This window comes from Lottia gigantea, assembly GCF_000327385.1.
Source record: "Lottia gigantea unplaced genomic scaffold LOTGIsca_75, whole genome shotgun sequence".
NCBI lineage: Eukaryota > Metazoa > Mollusca > Gastropoda > Lottiidae > Lottia > Lottia gigantea.
The window spans coordinates 814,539-832,783 of record NW_008710508.1 but is presented as its reverse complement, the minus strand read 5'-3'; the positions used below and the strand labels follow the sequence as shown (position 1 = coordinate 832,783).

Sequence of the window (18,245 nt, the reverse complement as noted above, 5' to 3'; positions counted from 1 at the left end):
TCATTCAACTATTTCTTTTTCATATCTGACTCTCAGATCTGTACAAAGGAACTTTTGCCAACTATAAGTGACATTTACTTAATATGGCTCTTATCAGTAAATAATTAAAGACAATTGTTAATAAAAAACTTTATAGAAATTATATAAATTATAACATTAACTATATACAGAACTAAAATGGACGGTACAAAAGACATGTCATTTAGATATTTATATTATTAAAATGATGTGCGCGGAGATTGATGATAATAGCTGTAATTATTTGTGGCCTTTATGAATGGAATATCTTAAAACCCTGATATCACCTTCACCTCATCTCTTTTTTAATCTCAATTGTTTCAATTCATTTTCATGGAAATGTGAGATGGCTGATGTTTCTGCAAGCTGTAAGAAAAAAAAGATCAGTTATGGTCATTATCAGTTATATTATCAATTCATGCTTACACTGATCTTGGAACTGAATACATGTATAATGATGTCCTCAGTCCTGTCAGTAACCACTAGAGTTAATAGGTTTTATGCTGGTAAAAATGATATTTCTGTCTTTATTCTTATAATTTTAGAACGAGTTTTTGAAATGTTTTTACTTGCTATCAATGTCAAATCTTAAACAAATGGTACCAAAGCGCTGTGAGCGCCAATTTGGATAAGTGCTTTGGCAAATCGCTAAATTAAATGTGTATTGTGGGCAAATCGTTGTTGACGCTTTGATCTGTGCCTATAGTACAAAGATAGCTTGCGAGGCAAGGTAACATACGCCCACTGGCAGCTGTCAGAAATATTAAAACAGTCTTTAGTGACTAAAGTATGAATTTTCTCATATTGAAGAAATTTTATTAGTTTGAATTCAATTACATATATATATGCCAGTTATTTATGCCGAGTAATTCCACAAAATTTTTTAAAATCAATATCAATAACCCAAATACAACAAACAATTAAATCACACAGCTCTAATCAAGGGCAAAAAACAACTTTGACGCGTGTTTACAAAGTCAAGGGCAATAGCTCAAAAGAAGTTCATCAAAAATATCTCAAGTTAGAACTTGTCCAAGATCAATTCCAATGATCACACCAAGTTTCATCAGAATTGGTTGAAAACTGTAGCTTCTATTTTGCTCACAAACAAATTTTGAAGCGTTTTACAAAGTCAAGGGCAATAACTCCGAAAGCGTTCATTGAAAATGCCTTAAGATAGAACTTGTCCGAGATCTTATCAATTCCAATGATCATAAAAAGTTTGATCAAATTTGGTTGACAACTGTAGCTTCTATAGTGCTCACAAACACATGTTGACGCGTTTTTACAAAGTCAAGGGCAGTAACTCAAAAACCATTCAGCGAAAATGCGTCAAGTTAAAACTTGTCCGAGATCTTATCAATTTCAATGATCACACCAAGTTTCATCAGAATCGGTTGAAAACTGTAGCTTCTATTGTGCTCACGAACAAACTTTGACATGTTTTAACAAAGTCAAGGGCAATAACTCAAAGATAGCATGCAGTGCAAGGTAACATACGCCCACTGGCAGCTGTCAGAAATAATAAAACAGTCTTTAGTGACTAAAGTACGAATTTTCTCATATTGAAGAAATTATTTATGCCAATTATTTATTGTCAAATTTGGTTGACAACTGTAGCTTCTATAGTGCTCACAAACACATGTTGACGCGTTTTTACAAAGTCAAGGGCAGTAACTCAAAAACCATTCAGCGAAAATGCGTCAAGTTAAAACTTGTCCGAGATCTTATCAATTTCAATGATCACACCAAGTTTCATCAGAATCGGTTGAAAACTGTAGCTTCTATTGTGCTCACGAACAAACTTTGACATGTTTTAACAAAGTCAAGGGCAATAACTCAAAGATAGCATGCAGTGCAAGGTAACATACGCCCACTGGCAGCTGTCAGAAATAATAAAACAGTCTTTAGTGACTAAAGTACGAATTTTCTCATATTGAAGAAATTATTTATGCTGAATAATTCCACAAAATTTTTTAAAGTCAAATATCAATAACCCAAATACAACAAACAATTAAATCACACAGCTCTAATCAAGGGCAAAAAACAACTTTTGACACGTGTTTACAAAGTCAAGGGAATAACTCAAAAAATGTTCATCAAAAATATCTCTTGTTAGAACTTGTCCGCGATCTTATCAATTCCAATGATCACACCAAGTTTCATCAGAATCGGTTGAAAACTGTAGCTACTATTGTGCTCACAAACAAATTTTAACGTGTTTTTCGTAAGTTAATGGAATTAACTCAAAAAGATTTCATCGAAAATGCGTCAAGTTAGAACTTGTCCGAGATCTTATCAATTTCAATGATCACACCAAGTTTCATCAGAATCGGTTGAAAACTGTAGCGTCAATCCTGCTCACAAACTATTTTTAACAAATTTCAACACATTTTAATAAAGGCAAGGGCAATAACTCAAAAACCATTCATCAAAAATGCGTCAAGTTAGAACTTGTCCGAGATCTTATGAATTCCAATGATCACACCAAGTTTCATCAGAATCGGATGAAAACTGTAGCTTCAATCCTGCTCACGAACAATTTTTAACAAATTTCAAGGCGTTCTAAGTCAGGGGCAATATCTCAAAAACCGTTCATCGAAAATATGTCAAATTCGAACTTGACCGAGATCTCATCAATCTAAAGCATCACACCAAGTTTTATCAAAATTAGATAAAAATTGTAGTCTCTATAGTGCTCACAAGAAATGTTGACGGACGGACCGATGGACAGGGGCGACGACAATATACGACCACATATTCATGTGGGCGTATAAAAACCATTCATCGCAAATGCGTCAAGTTAGAACTTGTCCGATATCTTATCAATTCCAATGATTATGCCAAGTTTGATCAGAATCTGATGAAAACTGTAGCTTCAATCCTGCTCACGAACTATTTTTAACTAATTTTGATGCTTTTTAACAAAGTCAAGGGCAATAACTCAAAAACCGTTCAGCGAAAATGTGTCAAGTTAAAAACTTGTCCGAGATCTTATCAATTTCAATGATCACACCAAGTTTCATCAGAATCGGTTGAAAACTGTAGCTTCTATTGTGCTCACGAACAAACTTCGACACGTTTTAACAAAGTCAAGGGCAATACCTCAAAAACCATTCATCGCAAATGCGTCAAGTTAGAACTTGTCCGAGATCTTATGAATTGCAATGATCACACCAAGTTTCATCAGAATCGGTTGAAAACTGTAGCTTCAATCCTGCTCACGAACAATTTTTAACAAATTTCAAGGCGTTCTAAGTCAAGGGCAATATCTCAAAAACCGTTCATCGAAAATATGTCAACTTCGAACTTGATCGAGATCTTATCAATCTAAAGCATCACACAAAGTTTTATCAAAATCAGATAAAAACTGTAGTCTCTATAGTGCTCACAAGAAATGTTGATGGACGGACCGACAGACAGGGGCAACGACAATATACGACCACATATTCATGTGGGCGTATAAAAACCATCATTGATAAATTGGATGAGAGTGAAGAAGACCACATAAGGCTCACCATATCTAATAATATATCTAGCTTTAATTTGAGAAAATTATTTTCTTCTTGTAACTGTTGGTTATGTTTCTGCAATCTTATAACTTCATGATGACCAGCACCTCCACCTGCACTTTCTACAAAACACAAAGTACATTTAATGAGGTTGAGGGATAATGTCTGAATACCATTAGAAGAAATGATGTTCAACATGTAATACATCCTTTTATTACAATCCATAAATATATACCAGTGAGGACCTACTACAAATATTTTGATATCTTTATGTGTAAGAAAGAAACAGTAAGTTCACCTTGAATCCAATGACCATTTTCAAAAGTAACTTCATTTCCCCCTAGGTTCACCTTAACATTATTACAATCTAAACCAAATTCAGCTTGAGATTGTGTTGAGTCTAAATGTAGATTAGATAAGGATTGAGCTCTTCTTGGTGGTGTCTTCTTTGGTGAAAACTTGTTCCCGAAGAGATTAAGAGGCATGGTTGATAACTCTGTATTTAATCTGAAATTGTGTCAGAAGGTGGCCTGTCAATTAAAACAGTAATCTCTTTTCTTCATGAAATATGATTTATCGCATGTGATATACTTTAATGTGATATCAAATTAAAAATAGTGTGTATGAGAATAGGAGCCTGTGATTGCAATATCATCGCATTGGCACAATTTCAATTTAAGACTCATTTAGTCATATGACATAAGGCAAATATTATTTCTAAGCCTTAGTAGAGTAAGGTCCTGTTAAAAAAAAAAAAAGTACATATGGGGCTGGGCGATATACCAGTGTCACGATCAATATCGGTATAGGAATTTATATTGTTAATAATATCGCCTGATTAAAAAATACCGAAATATAGCCATATTGTAATGGTATCCAGTTAAAACGGTAACACATCAAAACGGCAACAAATTTTAATAGCCAAAACAGTATCAGATCTACCTAAAATGGTAACACAAATTTAGTTAAGATAGCTTGCGTTGCAAGGTAACATACGCCCACTGGCAGCTGTCAGAAATAATAAAACAGTCTTTAGTGACTAAAGTACGAATTTTCTCATATTGAAGAAATCATTCATGCTCAATAATTCCACAAAATTTTTTAAAATCAATATCAATAACCCAAATAAAACAAACAATTAAATTACACAGCTCTAATCAAGGGTAAAAAACAACTTTTGACGCGTGTTTACAAAGTCAAGGGCAATAACTCAAAAAATGTTCATCAAAAATATCTCTTGTTAGAACTTGTCCGAGATCTTATCAATTCATCAGAATCGGTTGAAAACTGTAGCTTCTATTGTGCTCACGAACATATTTTGAAGCGTTTTTACAAAGTCAAGGGCAATAACTCGAAAACCGTTCATCAAAATTGCATCAAGTTAGAACTTGTCCGAGAACTTATCAATTCCAATGATCACACCAAGTTTCATCAGAATCGGTTGAAAACTGTAGCTTCAATCCTGCTCACAAACTATTTTTAACAAATTTTGACGTGTTTTTACAAAGTCAAGGGCAATAACTAAAAAACCGTTCATCAAAAATGCGTCAAGTTAGAACTTGTCCGAGATCTTATCAATTCCAATGATAACACCAAGTTTCATGAGAAACTGTTGAAAACTGTAGCTTCAATCCTGCTCACAAACTATTTTTAACAAATTTTGACGTGTTTTTACAAAGTCAAGGGCAATAACTAAAAAACCGTTCATCAAAAATGCGTCAAGTTAGAACTTGTCCGAGATCTTATCAATTCCAATGATAACACCAAGTTTCATCAGAATCGGTTAAAAAATGTAGCTTCAATCCTGCTCACGAACTATTTTTAACAAATTTCAACACTTTTTAACAAAGTCAAGGGCAATAACTCAAAAACCGTTCATCGAAAATGCGTCAAGTTAGAACTTGTCCGAGATCTTATCAATTCCAATGATCACACCAAGTTTCATCAGAATCGGTTGAAAACTGTAGCTTCAATCCTGCTCACGAACTATTTTTAACAAATTTTGTTGCATTTTTAACAAAGTCAAAAACCGTTCATCGAAAATGCGTCATGTCAATGATCACACCAAGTTTCTTCAGAATCGGTTGAAAAATTTTGTTGCATTTTTAACATAGTCAAAAACCGTTCATTGAAAATGCATCATGTCAATGATCACACCAAGTTTCTTCAGAATCGGTTGAAAAGTGTAGCTTCAATCCTGCTCATGAACTATTTTTAACAAATTTCAAGGCGTTCTAAGTTAAGGGCAATATCTCAAAAACCGTTCATCGAAAATATGTCATATTCAAACTTGACCAAGATCTTATCAATCTAAAGCATCACACCAAGTTTTATCAAAATCAGATAAAAACTGTAGTCTCTATAGTGCTCACAAGAAATGTTGACCGACGGACACGGGCGACGACAATATACGACCACATATTCATGTGGGCGTATAAAAACGGTAACAAACTTAAAAAATATAGCAATATATTCCCATTTCATGATATATTAATGCTTTAAAATATCACGATATTAGCTTAGTTGAACCAATATCGCCCAGCCCTATGTGCCATGCCATACTCTAGCCTACTAAGTAGATATAAAGTACGGTAGAATAGATCATCAATAAATCTTACCAACACAGTGTATTCTTTAAATGCCTTGGCTAAACGTTTAAAACACCTATTCTGTATTCAGTTTAAAACACCTATTCCTATTCTGTATTCATTGATGTAAATCCGGAATTTGTCATAGCCTAATAACAAGGTACGGTATAATGAAAATGAAATGTGTTTTGACATGTTTGATTTAGAGGCTAATAATAATAACAACATCAGTTCAACCTTATTCTTATATTTAAGAACTTAATCATGCAAGCATACATAAAGTGGAATCACTTGAATAGCCCCAGGAATTTAAGAATACTCATGATGCTTACCTTTCTTTCTCGTGCAGTGCAGATTGTTTACAAACAGCTCAACGATCTGACTCTCGTAGTCGGCGTTCGAGGGGAGTAACTCTAATTATTGACTGTGGATACAGACAACAATTCATTCACTTCCACATTTCACATTATAGTCCGAGCTCGTCAGGTGAACCAAACATCATTATGTGTGCTATTTACGCCTATTCATGACTATTGAAGCGAAGAAGTAGGACCACATCCTACTCCTTCGCAAAGCATGCAAATGAATTTTCAATGGTTCAGTGAAGGTGAAACTTTGTTATATTGCTGAGCTTTGAAGCGAGCGAAGAAAAACCTGTGCTGCTGCTTTGAAATGCATTAACTGATCAATTAATATTATTAAAGCAACTGTTATGATATTCATAAATTCACTGATAAATTTAAGATTATTTTAATAGATTTTAATCAAAACAGATCAACAACATAATCAACAAGAATTCTGTCTAATCCTACTTCTTTTTATAGTACATTTACACACCAAACGTTTTGATTAAAAAATACCCAACAAACAAAATGAATGATTCAGGGATATGATGTAGAAAAATTCTCAGCTAAAAAAAAGTATGATGATCCTTCTATAGAAAGAATTTTTCTACATCATATCCTTGAATCATTCATTAAGTCGTAGTATGCATCTATTAAAACTAGTATAGTCTCATTTATTCAAAGTAGAATATAAATGTTTACCTATGTCAGTCAATAACTTACTGTTAAAGCCTTATATAACAAAAAATATAGTTATACACACACCAAAACAACGAACATTCTCTGATTTTATCATTATTGATAGAGATTACAGTAGATATGAATGATATACAATCAGATTTAAATACAGAATTTCTGTGCTACTTAATTTACTCAAGAGATAACATTGTGCCCAACGCAGCAACAGCAAAGTTCTTGTAAAGGGGGATAGAGTAGGTTTACTTTTCTGAAAATGCAGTGATGGTAGACAGGTATTTCATAACATGGCATTGTCCTGTCCACAGTTGTCTGTGAAAGCATATACATTTTGTAATACCCTTGATTGTTTGTCTTTCAAGATCAAGGAGCTCAGTATTAATTTAATGAATCATTTCCAGTGAGCATATACTGTGCAAAATAGTGGACATCATTAGATCAATGGTCAGTATCAACCAGCAAGTGGTCATGATGGTTATATGAACAAAAACCCAAAATATTCATCACTGAGCATTGGTTTGTGGTGAAGCATTCGATTTATTAGTTTGTCTGATTCACATATCAGGTCAAAAAGGAATTTAAGCGAAAACTTGAAACAATCTTGTGCTGTATTTTAATCTGATTGGATGATGGAAGGCAATCTATGAATTTAGGCAATTTTAGCTGCCACTTTCCACACACATCTTTTTATTTTGTAACATTAAAACATTTAACAAATCTATTAATAATATACTATGAATATATCTATGTAATAAATAATTATAAAAAAAATAATGTGTATTATTATAATAAAAAATGTTGCGTATAATAATTCTGTCACATCTAAATAATTATGAAAATAAAATCAGACATAATAGTTATTTTTGAAATTAAAATTTCTTATTCTTATTTATCTCCTACTGTTTCCCAACAATAGTTGACTTTTTCTATCATTCAAGAAACATTGAGAAGAGTTTTATTTGACCATTTCAGACTCATTCTTCTTATTGTCTGAGCAAATCAAATAGTTTTTTGAATTTTTCGATATTTTTATAGAGTCTCAAAATAGTACTGATATTCCTAGAATAAATGTGAAATGATAAAAATATAATCTTTTGTAAGTTTACATTGAAAAGAATCACATTTCTCTCCTATTTCAACCCAAAAAATTCTCAAATATTGAAGACATAAGGCTATATCCCAAAAATAATAAATGTCTAGTAAATTAAAATGATGAAGCACCAGTTAATCGTCGAACATGTTCGTATGTTATCCAGAATGTACAAGACCAGGGTGCCTGTAAAAGAAAAATGTTCAGTATCTTATAACTAAAAGATAGGTTGCCAGTCAAATTAACATACGCCCACAACCAGCTGTCAGAAATGATAACAAAATCTTTAGTGGCTTAATAATGAATTTTAAAACAATCTTAAAAATATTTATAAGTAAAGGCAAAACCTCAAAAACAGTTTATTAAATTCAAACATGAACAAGGTCAATAAATCTGAGCCATTCATCCGATTATTACCAATTTCAAACTTGAGCGAGATCGCATCAAAATATATGTGAATACCAAGTTTCATCCAGATCGGATAAAAACTGTTGTCTCTTTCCTGCCTACAAGCCAAATTTGACACGTTTAAACTAAGTCAAGGGTAATAACTCTGTTACCAAATTCAACTGAGATCTCTTAAATATATATACACACCAAGTTTCATCAAGATCAGGTAAATACTGCAGCTTCTATGGTGCCTACAAGAAATGTCAACGGATGGACAGGCGATGGTAATATATGTCCACATTTCCATCAATAATTGGAATCATTGTGCTGTAAAAAAGACAATCGCTTTACATATTAGCTTGCAAAGACATTTGAATCAAAAAAGCTTCTAACTAAAATCAAGCCAATAAAAATTTCATCTAGATATAATCGACTTCAATCTCATACAAGGTCTCATCAATCTACATAAGCATATAAAAGTAAAATAACACAATTAAAAATCATCAGAAAATCTTTAGGTATAAGTTCTATATTGCAACTCACTAGTGTAAAGCAAATAAGCTGATGTGGAACTAACCAACCAGATATGAATAAAGCCCTAATGATTAAAGAACATGGTAATGTCATTTTGAATTCCCAATCAATTTCAAGAGTATACAAGATTATTTTTAAAAAGATTTTTACAATCAAAAATATGAAAAAGACATTATTATCCCATTTTATCAAAAAGACACTTTAAAATACAAAAATTGTTAAAATTTAAACTGTTATACCAAAAATTAGATAAATTACATGTTAGATCTAAATGATGTTAAAACAGAATTAGAATGTTTTAAGAATAACTCTGAAATAGAAGCACTGTTTCTACATTCTGTTTATATTAATTATTACATTTCTTGTTGTTATAATGTTTAGTATAAGAAAAGACACAGACATCTAAAACAAAACAAAAAAATAGCATGCAAATAAAGTAATATTGTTACCATTCGTAAATAAATTGGTATTAAACCTTTATATAAAGCCAAAAATCCCTCCTGTTGCACAGTTTTAATTAAACAATCTATTGATCCTTGATATAATAGACCCCTGAAGATAAAAATAATTCAAAATTATCATAAGCTTACAGGTAATTCTTTCATTATATAAAATGATAACAAATTTGAAAGGGGGTGGGGGAGGCCAGCATCTTTTCTGCTAGGGGGAGGGGAATGGCCGCCTGTAGAAACACCATTGAATATAAATATACTATATAGTTTAATTGACTGGAATTTTATACGTATAAGCACTTTACTTACTTTCCATTTTTAGTTGGTTGATTCATAACTCTTGTTTTTATTACATCAGCTGGTGTTCCTAATAATGCTGCCATGATACCTGAACACGCACTGAAAACATTACAATAATGTGTGAAAAAACTAAGAAAAGTTTAACAGTAATTCATGCACTTGTCACAATTCAACAGCACAATACAACTTGTTTCATCTTTTTCAGAAAAAAATCATCTTAGCAATAAGCACAACCTTTATCACATGACATATATATCAGTAATTTAAATGTAACATTGTCTTACCTGGATATTATATGAGTAATATGATTATCACCAATATTAGTATGAGTTAATAACTGATGTTTAACTGTGTCGTAAGTTACCAAATCTCAAAAACAAATTATGTTTCTTTAGTGTACAAAACATGATCATGTTTTGATTATATTGTTGACAAACAAGATAAAAGATTTTAAAAAATGCTATTAATAACTGGATGTTTTTGAAGAAGAATACATTAATAATTGCTATGAATTTATTTCTCTGCCGTCTTTAAAAAACAAAGTATCATTTTACAAGTCCAACACATTCAATAGTTTCTGCATTCTTTGATTTCTACATGACAATCCTCAAAAATGATAAAAAAAATAGTAAAATAAGAAAACCCACCTCCCATATTAACTAAAGCTGCCCTCTGACAATTTGGTACCCAACCACTCCATAAACCTCTTACACCCCCTTCAGCAACAATCTTCTTTAAAGCATGCAGAGAGCTTGTAACTCTAGATAAATAAACAATTATATCTTGTTTATACAATGATAATATCAAAGGAAATTCTCTGGCATTTTTACTATTTTTACAAATCTTCATTTCCGCTAATTGAAGCTTCTTATTTACATACTGTATTATAGACTGTATTGTTGAAATTAAATAAGCAACTTTGCTTACCTGGGAGGTTTTCCTTCCAATCTTCTTCTGCCTTCCATTTGCATCTGTACCTTGATTAGATCAGTTGGACTGGCTATAAACTGACCTCCAGCACCAGCCAATGTACTGGCTACAGTAGCTTTCCTGTCAAACATAGAAACATCATACATATGCATACAAATTATCATCCCAATTATTACAACGCTACCATCTATCATGCCTACAAGCCAATTTCTCTGCATTTCAACTAATTCAAGAGTAATGCAATTTACATTTAAGTAACCATTTGTCAAAATAATACTAACTATGTAACTCACCAGAGGGGAAAGGTGCCATCTTTATTTTTACCTAATACCTTATCTCGTAGTAATTCATAGAAAGACATTCTACAACCAGAATAAACTGAAAATAAAATGACTCAACAGATTTCAAAACTATGTACATCGGTACTGCAAAATGGAAATGTTCTCAAAGATTAAGCATGAGGTGTCTCACCGCAAGTTCTAAAGATTGGAATCAAGAAACAGAATGGATGAAAGAGAAATCTTAAAGGTACAGGTTAAATTGAATCATTTGTCACATCAAAAGATTTTAATTCTGATTTTATGCAGGATTGCTACAGATATTCATTCTTATACCTTTTTCTGAAATGCCTTAATTTCAACTACGTTACATGGAGCCTAATATATCAAAATATCAATATTTTGGGTTCTTAACTTAATATCAATAACAACTATAAAAACTTACAAACATGTCTGTATAAAGCTGGAGTGACTCCCTGCCATAATCTAAATACCCCTTCTTCGGTTGCTTTGAATCAATAATAATAAAAAAAAATAATGTATAAAAATATGGCATATCACTGATAGAAAAATATACAAGTCACATTCATCAGCAATACCATGGAGCTTAATTTTAACCTTTTTTATTATCTAAAGATAAAATAAGTTATGAATGAATATTTCAGTATTAAACTCTTACTGATATACTTATTCCTTGAAAACTGAGATCAGATATCAGTGTATGTATTATTCAATATTTTGTGCTTTAAACTAACAAACAAACAATCGAAAATATAATGCATCCTTGAACTTGTCCTTAATATCAAACAGATCAGATAACTAGTAAAATATAATTGTTTAACGTTACAATATTAATGATACTGTATTTCATTTGAGCCCCAAGTTTAAATCAAGGCTCACCTATTCCATATGCTGTTCTCAGCATGCCTCGATACTGTTTTTTATCATGAATTGTAGATGAAATTGTTGATGAACCAGCATGAGCTGCCAGCTCTCCCTGTATTTGTAATCTTGTTTTGGTCAAATCCAATGGATAGGTAACTAAACAAAGATAATAAATAGCACAATCAATTCAAAATAAAACTAAAATCATATTTTTAATTCATATTAATGCAGAAATGAAATGAAATTAATGGAGTTTTACGTCCTACTGTTCTGCACCATGTGGGCTAGTGAAGACGGGCAACACCATGCAGGGTGCAATGAGAAAAAATTTTGCCAGGACAGTGGCATTAGCCTGCTCTTTTTCGATTTCCAACTGTCGAGGGATCTTTAACGTGCACAGCCTGTGTAGCACACGGGGCCTCGGTTTATTGTCCTATCCGAACAACTAGACGCTTTTACCATGTCAGTCCCTCTTACCTGCATCACTGACAGGTTGAAACCGAGTTGAAAAATCCAAAGGTATTATCTCGACGGGATTGAACCCTGGACCTTCAGGTTAGCGAAGCAACCGCGGCTCCCTCATATTAATGCAGAGCTAGGTTAAGTATATAAAATATCCATCTTGAAAATATTAGTACAGTGTTATAAAAAGTGTGTACCTTACTTGTGTAATTACAAGTGGATAATTTGAACAAAACTTGTACAATATAAGTATTTTTTACTTTCTTTATTCAATTGATTGGTCTGTGTATCAGATTGGAGAATTAGATGGAATACCATGTGTTTCCAGATTTTCTTTCATATTGAAATTTTGGGCTATCGCTTTTAAGAAGACCTTAGTTATTAACAAAACTAGAATGGATGTTTAATAAGTACATCTTACCATTGTGTATGAATATTTATGAAGTAATTGGTGGGCAATTTGGTGATCACTTGGTCGTTTTGACAATTAAACGCGGGCGATTTGCCATAAAAAAATGCTAACACTTCTTACCACTTTCTGCAACACATGCTGCCACCACTGACAACGCATACTTAAATATGAAGGTGTCTTGTCTTTTGACTTTGCCCTCGTCCATTCTTGTAACCTTCCCCAATATAACGGTCAACTCTTATACTTCATTATTTGCACTTGTTGAGCCTTTGAGTTAAACCAGTCATCAATCGATGCGATTTAGTCCGAACACGTGACTTGACTGCGATAGTGGCACAGTGGACTAGAATGTCATTAACCTTTGTTAGAAACTAAATTATACCCTGTGCCCTCTTTATTTGACTCTCATGAAATCATTTCCTATAGAGTACTAAGACTTCACAGACACAAGGCAATAGGCATAAGGGCGGAGAAAAAATATGCTTTAAGGAACTTAAAAGCTGAGTGTTTTGCATGACGCCAATACGAATATAGCATTTGTTCTTAAAGTTCTTTTTTCTTTCAAACTGAACCTTTACTTTTAGCTGAGTTTTGGCCCGAACGCATTACTTACTACATAGTACAACTACAAGGCCTATTGAAGTCCGAGATGTCGGGCTTTCTTTTTCAAAATACCCACTGAAACGCTTTTAGAAATGAAATGTCTACAAATGAATAGACTTTGTTTAAAGACAACAAATTTTATTTTACTTCTTGTGTGAAAATGTGTCTGGATTTAGCCCTTGCCTAAGCGTGTAGCAAACTCAAAACGCACGACGTCCACAAATGTACCGGAAGTGAGCCATTAATGTCAGAAGCTTCACTCATCAGCTGATATTTGATCAAATTATTAAGAATTTAGTCATATAGTATTGAAAATCGCTATGCAGAGATATAAAACAACATTATACATGTTATTAGTTTTTCTGCTTTGAGACCTTAGCATCAGACTTTATTGAAAGTCCATTCTCAGACTCAAACAGCCTGCTGCTGTAGTATACAATTTTTTTGGTAAACAATTTTTGTCCAGTTTGTTTTATGTTTTATAATTTGAGGGATTGTTCATTTGGACGAGCATTAGCCTATCAGCATTTTTTGGTGTAGATGTAGGCAGGCAATATTTTTGAAGTGGAAAGATATCATCAATCTTATAAAGTGATTATCTTGTTTCTGAATTTAATATCAAGATAACAGTTACTGGCAGTGAAACTTGGTGTGACTTAAACAACTAAAGCTAAGGAACAAGAGGTTCATAAAGCTTATTTTATAGTCAATAGACATAAATTTTGAGATGGAGGCGAAGGCTAAATATGATTTTAAAGGATCTCAAAGTGATGAACTGGATATGGAGAAGAATGACATAATAAAGGTATGTTGATAATATTATTTTATATGTTGAATATTTTTATACATATTACTGATGTATAAATGTTAGATGACCTGATGTATAAAATATGAACATATATATGGAATCCAAATGTACTGATTTGATTGTCTTTAAATGATAATTTTAGGTTTTAGATATGGAAGACCAAGATTGGTACAAAGCAGAAAAGAATGGTAAAGTTGGAATGGTGCCTGCTGCCTATTTAGATGTTTATCCTCACCAGTAAGTATTATACGACTTCAAGAAGATGTTCAAGAGGCATAAACCTATCACTCATGCCTCAAATTTCTTCTAAAAGTATTAATAAGAATATATGTCTTTGATATATCCTAAATGAGCATAATTATACATATGTTGAGGCAAGTGTTTAATTTCTAAAGAAAGCTGACTTTCTATTTATTTTCAAGCTATGTTTCAAAATTTTGATGAAACTTGGTGTGAGTGTTTGAAATCATCCAAGAATGATCCCTATTGAAAATCAGACAAATCGCAAAATATTTAGTACGAGTTATTGTCTTTGTTCGAAATGCTCATAAACACTGTAGAAGGATAAATTTTTGACAGATCTTGTTCAATTTTTAGCTTGTAAGCCATTAGAAGGCACAATTCTCGACTTAAATACAAAAATTGAGCACTGTTTTATATGAGTTATTGACATTGCATTCAAATTTTAGCTCATAAACACTTAAAAGTTCGATTCTGCTGTATTTTGACGAAATATGGTAATATTATACAGTATCACCTCCAAAAAGTTTAAAAGTGTATGACTGAAGGTTAAATATTTCATTCTGTTACAGTACTGCCAAATATTTTTGTTTAAAATCAAAGCTGCCAGTTGGCGTATTTTACCTTGCCTGGCAAGACATCTTTCAAAAAAAAGATAACATTGGGTCAACTGTCACAATGATTTGAAAAATGTAACTATTTAGCATTAATAACATTATTATCCTAGATGGTACTTGGGAAAAATTACACGTGGTGAAGCTGAAAAAATATTACTGGAAACAGATAGAACTGGTCGTCATAAACATGATGATGGAGCATTTTTAGTTCGTAATAGTGAATCTGATTCTTCAGGGTTCTCACTGTCAGTCAAGTAAGTTTTTATATTGTTAATTATGTATATCTCTTATCAACACATTATATCTTCAACAAGGTGATTAAATGAAAACTAAAAGAAGTAATAAATAAACATCAATAGAGAAACATAGCTTGCGTTGCAAGGTAACATACGCCCACTGGCAGCTGTCAGAAATAATAAAACAGTCTTTAGTGACTAAAGTACGAATTTTCTCATATTGAAGAAATTATTTATGCTGAATAATTCCACAAAATTCTTTAAAATCAATATCAATAACCCAAATACAACAAACAATTAAATCACACAGCTCTAATCAAGGGTAAAAAACAACTTTTGACGCGTGTTTACAAAGTCAAGGGAATAACTCAAAAAATGTTCATCAAAAATATCTCTTGTTAGAACTTGTTCCAATGATCACACCAAGTTTCATCAGAATTGGTTGAAAACTGTAGCTTCAATCCTGCTCACGAACTATTTTTAACAAATTTTGACGCGTTTTAACAAAGTCAAGGGCAATAACTCAAAAACAGTTCATCGAAAATGTGTCAAGTTAGAACTTGTCCGATATCTTATGAATTCCAATGATGACACCAAGTTTCATCAGAATTGGATGAAAACTGTAGCTTCAATCCTGCTCACGAACAATTTTTAACAAATTTCTAGGCGTTCTAAGTCAATGGCAATATCTCAAAAATCGTTCGTCGAAAATATGTCAAATTCGATCTTGACCGAGATCTTATCAATCTAAAGCATCACACCAAGTTTTATCAAAATCAGATAAAAACTGTAGTCTCTATAGTGCTCACAAGAAATGTTGACGGACGGACCGGGGCGACGACAATATACGACCACATATTCATGTGGGCGTATAAAAAGGATATGCCTACTAGTCTTCAGCATTATCTTTGCACTGCTCTTTTATGGCATCTTTAATGGTTTTATATAAAGTACCGTAAATATATGATATTTGGATCAACAAATATGATGCAGCATTAGGCAATTCGGGTGTATTTTGACCCCTTTCTTACTTCAAGTTCAATACCTTAGAACTTTTTCAGACTGAGGTGGCTCAGAATGCTCAGTCTTATTAAGTATGAAGCTTGAAGCTATGAGTATGTCAACAAAATTCTAGTTTTCTATTGGCTTTTATTGATCTATGTTTTATTTTTATTTCTTATAGGCATACAAATAGTGTTCTACATTTCAAAATATTAAATAATTCAGCTGGAAACTATTATTTATGGACCAAACAATACCGATCAGTTACAGAATTAGTCAACAATCATAAGAAAGAGTCAGTATCTAGGAACCCTGGTACTATTATATTGCTAAGGGAAATGACCAATCAAAATGATACTGGTGTGATAGTGAGTTTCATTTTCATCTTATATGGCCACATTTAAGGTTTATAATGCTGCCACAGTCAAAGTCTGAAGAGCATTATTATATGCACCGTAATGCATTTTGTTGTCACTCCAGTTTATCCGTCGGTCAACAGTTGAAGCATATTTAGAATCTGGAGATTTCATCAGAATCGATCAGATAAACCCATATTTTTATATTATAGAATGCAAAAGGATTGTATGATTTCACTGCTAGTGGTATAGAAGAACTTTCATTCCGTAGAGGAGATAGATTAATTATAAAAGATAGATCAGATCCAGACTGGTTTCAAGCAGAACTGAATGGACAAAGTGGATTTATACCATCAAATTACATTGAATATGAATCATAATTCTGGTCATAATGATATGATATATAAGCTCTATTTTTATATATTAACAAAATATATATTGACACAATAATGCTGTATTTGTTACCTTTAGTATGTTTAACATTTTCCAATAGAATATTGCGATGACTATACAGTCAGAGTAAACAATACTGAAACAGGCAAATAATTCACATGCACAACTTGTTTGACATCACGATTGGTATGTTTTGATAATTGAAGATATGTCAACCTGCACTAGATTGTTAAAGCAAGATGAGATTTTTTTGTTCATTTAATACACTTAAATACAAAACATTTCAGTTATTACCAAATTCCACAATGCCCTTGTTTCCCAAACTATATATGCGATTTTTTATCACATATTCTAGTAAAAAAAAGTTACGTGACTATCCGATTTCATGTCGCCAGAAAAATCTATGGAACACATTTGTTTCCTCATAAAATATGGGTCGAAGGAAATAATCCATAAAGCAAAAAGAATCAAACAAACATTGATTATTTCATTGAATATCTGAAGTAACATTTTGGGCATAAGAGAAATTTTTCTTTCTTTCAATTTAAAAGTAGTACGGTAATGTGTCCTTATTTCCATATAATTATATTACTCTACCATATTCTGTAAACATTTTGGAAATTCAAAAAAGACTCTTTCTGTAAATTTATGCCTCATTTGCCTCTGTGTTTTTATTACATAATTTGAGTTCTTTACCAAGATAACAAAATTTTCTGAGAAATATGATGCATGATATTATTTTTGTAATTTGTGTAAACACAATTTAACTGTTGGTAACAAATACAGTGTGAGAGACACAGTAGAATAACAACATCATCATTTATATTATAACTCTTCACAATTATATTGTAATTATCATATAGTGCTGATAAGAAGTCTTTGTCAAAGTATATTTTGTGTGAAAGTTTTATATGCATTTAAACTAAGCATCCTTATATACGTCATAATAAGTTTTCATTTCAAGTTTGTCTAGCAGCAGTTATGGTTTTATTTTATTGATTAAAAGTGTATTAGATAGACATCTAACTTTTGATACAGCAGGGTGTCATTTTCATCACTAATTTTGATAGTTCCAGGTTTTGGTTCTTAACCAATAACA

The 18,245-nt window shown here is 32.2% G+C and overlaps 3 protein-coding genes across 3 annotated transcripts; 1 reads left to right on the top strand and 2 right to left on the bottom strand.

Moving 5' to 3' along the window:
• Positions 1–114: 114 nt before the first annotated feature.
• LOTGIDRAFT_236125 (hypothetical protein) lies at positions 115–6,485 on the bottom strand. Its single transcript, XM_009066325.1, has 5 exons — positions 6,451–6,485; positions 6,149–6,267; positions 3,829–4,037; positions 3,537–3,652; positions 115–384 (listed from the first exon to the last, which is right to left on the bottom strand). The coding sequence occupies exons 3-5, from the start codon at positions 4,013–4,015 to the stop codon at positions 313–315; spliced, it is 375 nt and encodes a 124-aa protein (XP_009064573.1). The 5' UTR covers positions 4,016–4,037; positions 6,149–6,267; positions 6,451–6,485; the 3' UTR covers positions 115–312.
• Positions 6,486–8,362: 1,877 nt separating this feature from the next.
• Positions 8,363–13,209, bottom strand: LOTGIDRAFT_221879 (hypothetical protein; the record flags this gene model as incomplete). Its single annotated transcript, XM_009066324.1, has 10 exons — positions 13,012–13,209; positions 12,033–12,173; positions 11,578–11,640; positions 11,148–11,232; positions 10,852–10,974; positions 10,572–10,684; positions 10,209–10,293; positions 9,934–10,023; positions 9,622–9,724; positions 8,363–8,434 (listed from the first exon to the last, which is right to left on the bottom strand). The coding sequence occupies exons 1-10, from the start codon at positions 13,094–13,096 to the stop codon at positions 8,363–8,365; spliced, it is 960 nt and encodes a 319-aa protein (XP_009064572.1). The 5' UTR covers positions 13,097–13,209.
• Positions 13,210–16,977: 3,768 nt separating this feature from the next.
• Positions 16,978–17,133, top strand: LOTGIDRAFT_131668 (hypothetical protein; the record flags this gene model as incomplete). Its single annotated transcript, XM_009066323.1, has 1 exon — positions 16,978–17,133. A coding segment is annotated over one exon (156 nt), but the record flags the coding sequence as incomplete, so codon positions are not given.
• Between the last annotated feature and the right edge of the window lie 1,112 nt (positions 17,134–18,245).

Coding starts and splice junctions, on each gene's coding strand:
- LOTGIDRAFT_236125 (XM_009066325.1), bottom strand. CDS start 4,015: ATGCCTCTTAATCTCTTCGGGAACAAGTTTTCACCAAAGAAGACACCA. Junction 3,653..3,828: donor AAATGGTCATTGGATTCAAG/GTGAACTTACTG, acceptor TGTGTTTTGTAG/AAAGTGCAGGTGGAGGTGCT. Junction 385..3,536: donor TAGATATATTATTAGATATG/GTGAGCCTTATG, acceptor TTTTTCTTACAG/CTTGCAGAAACATCAGCCAT.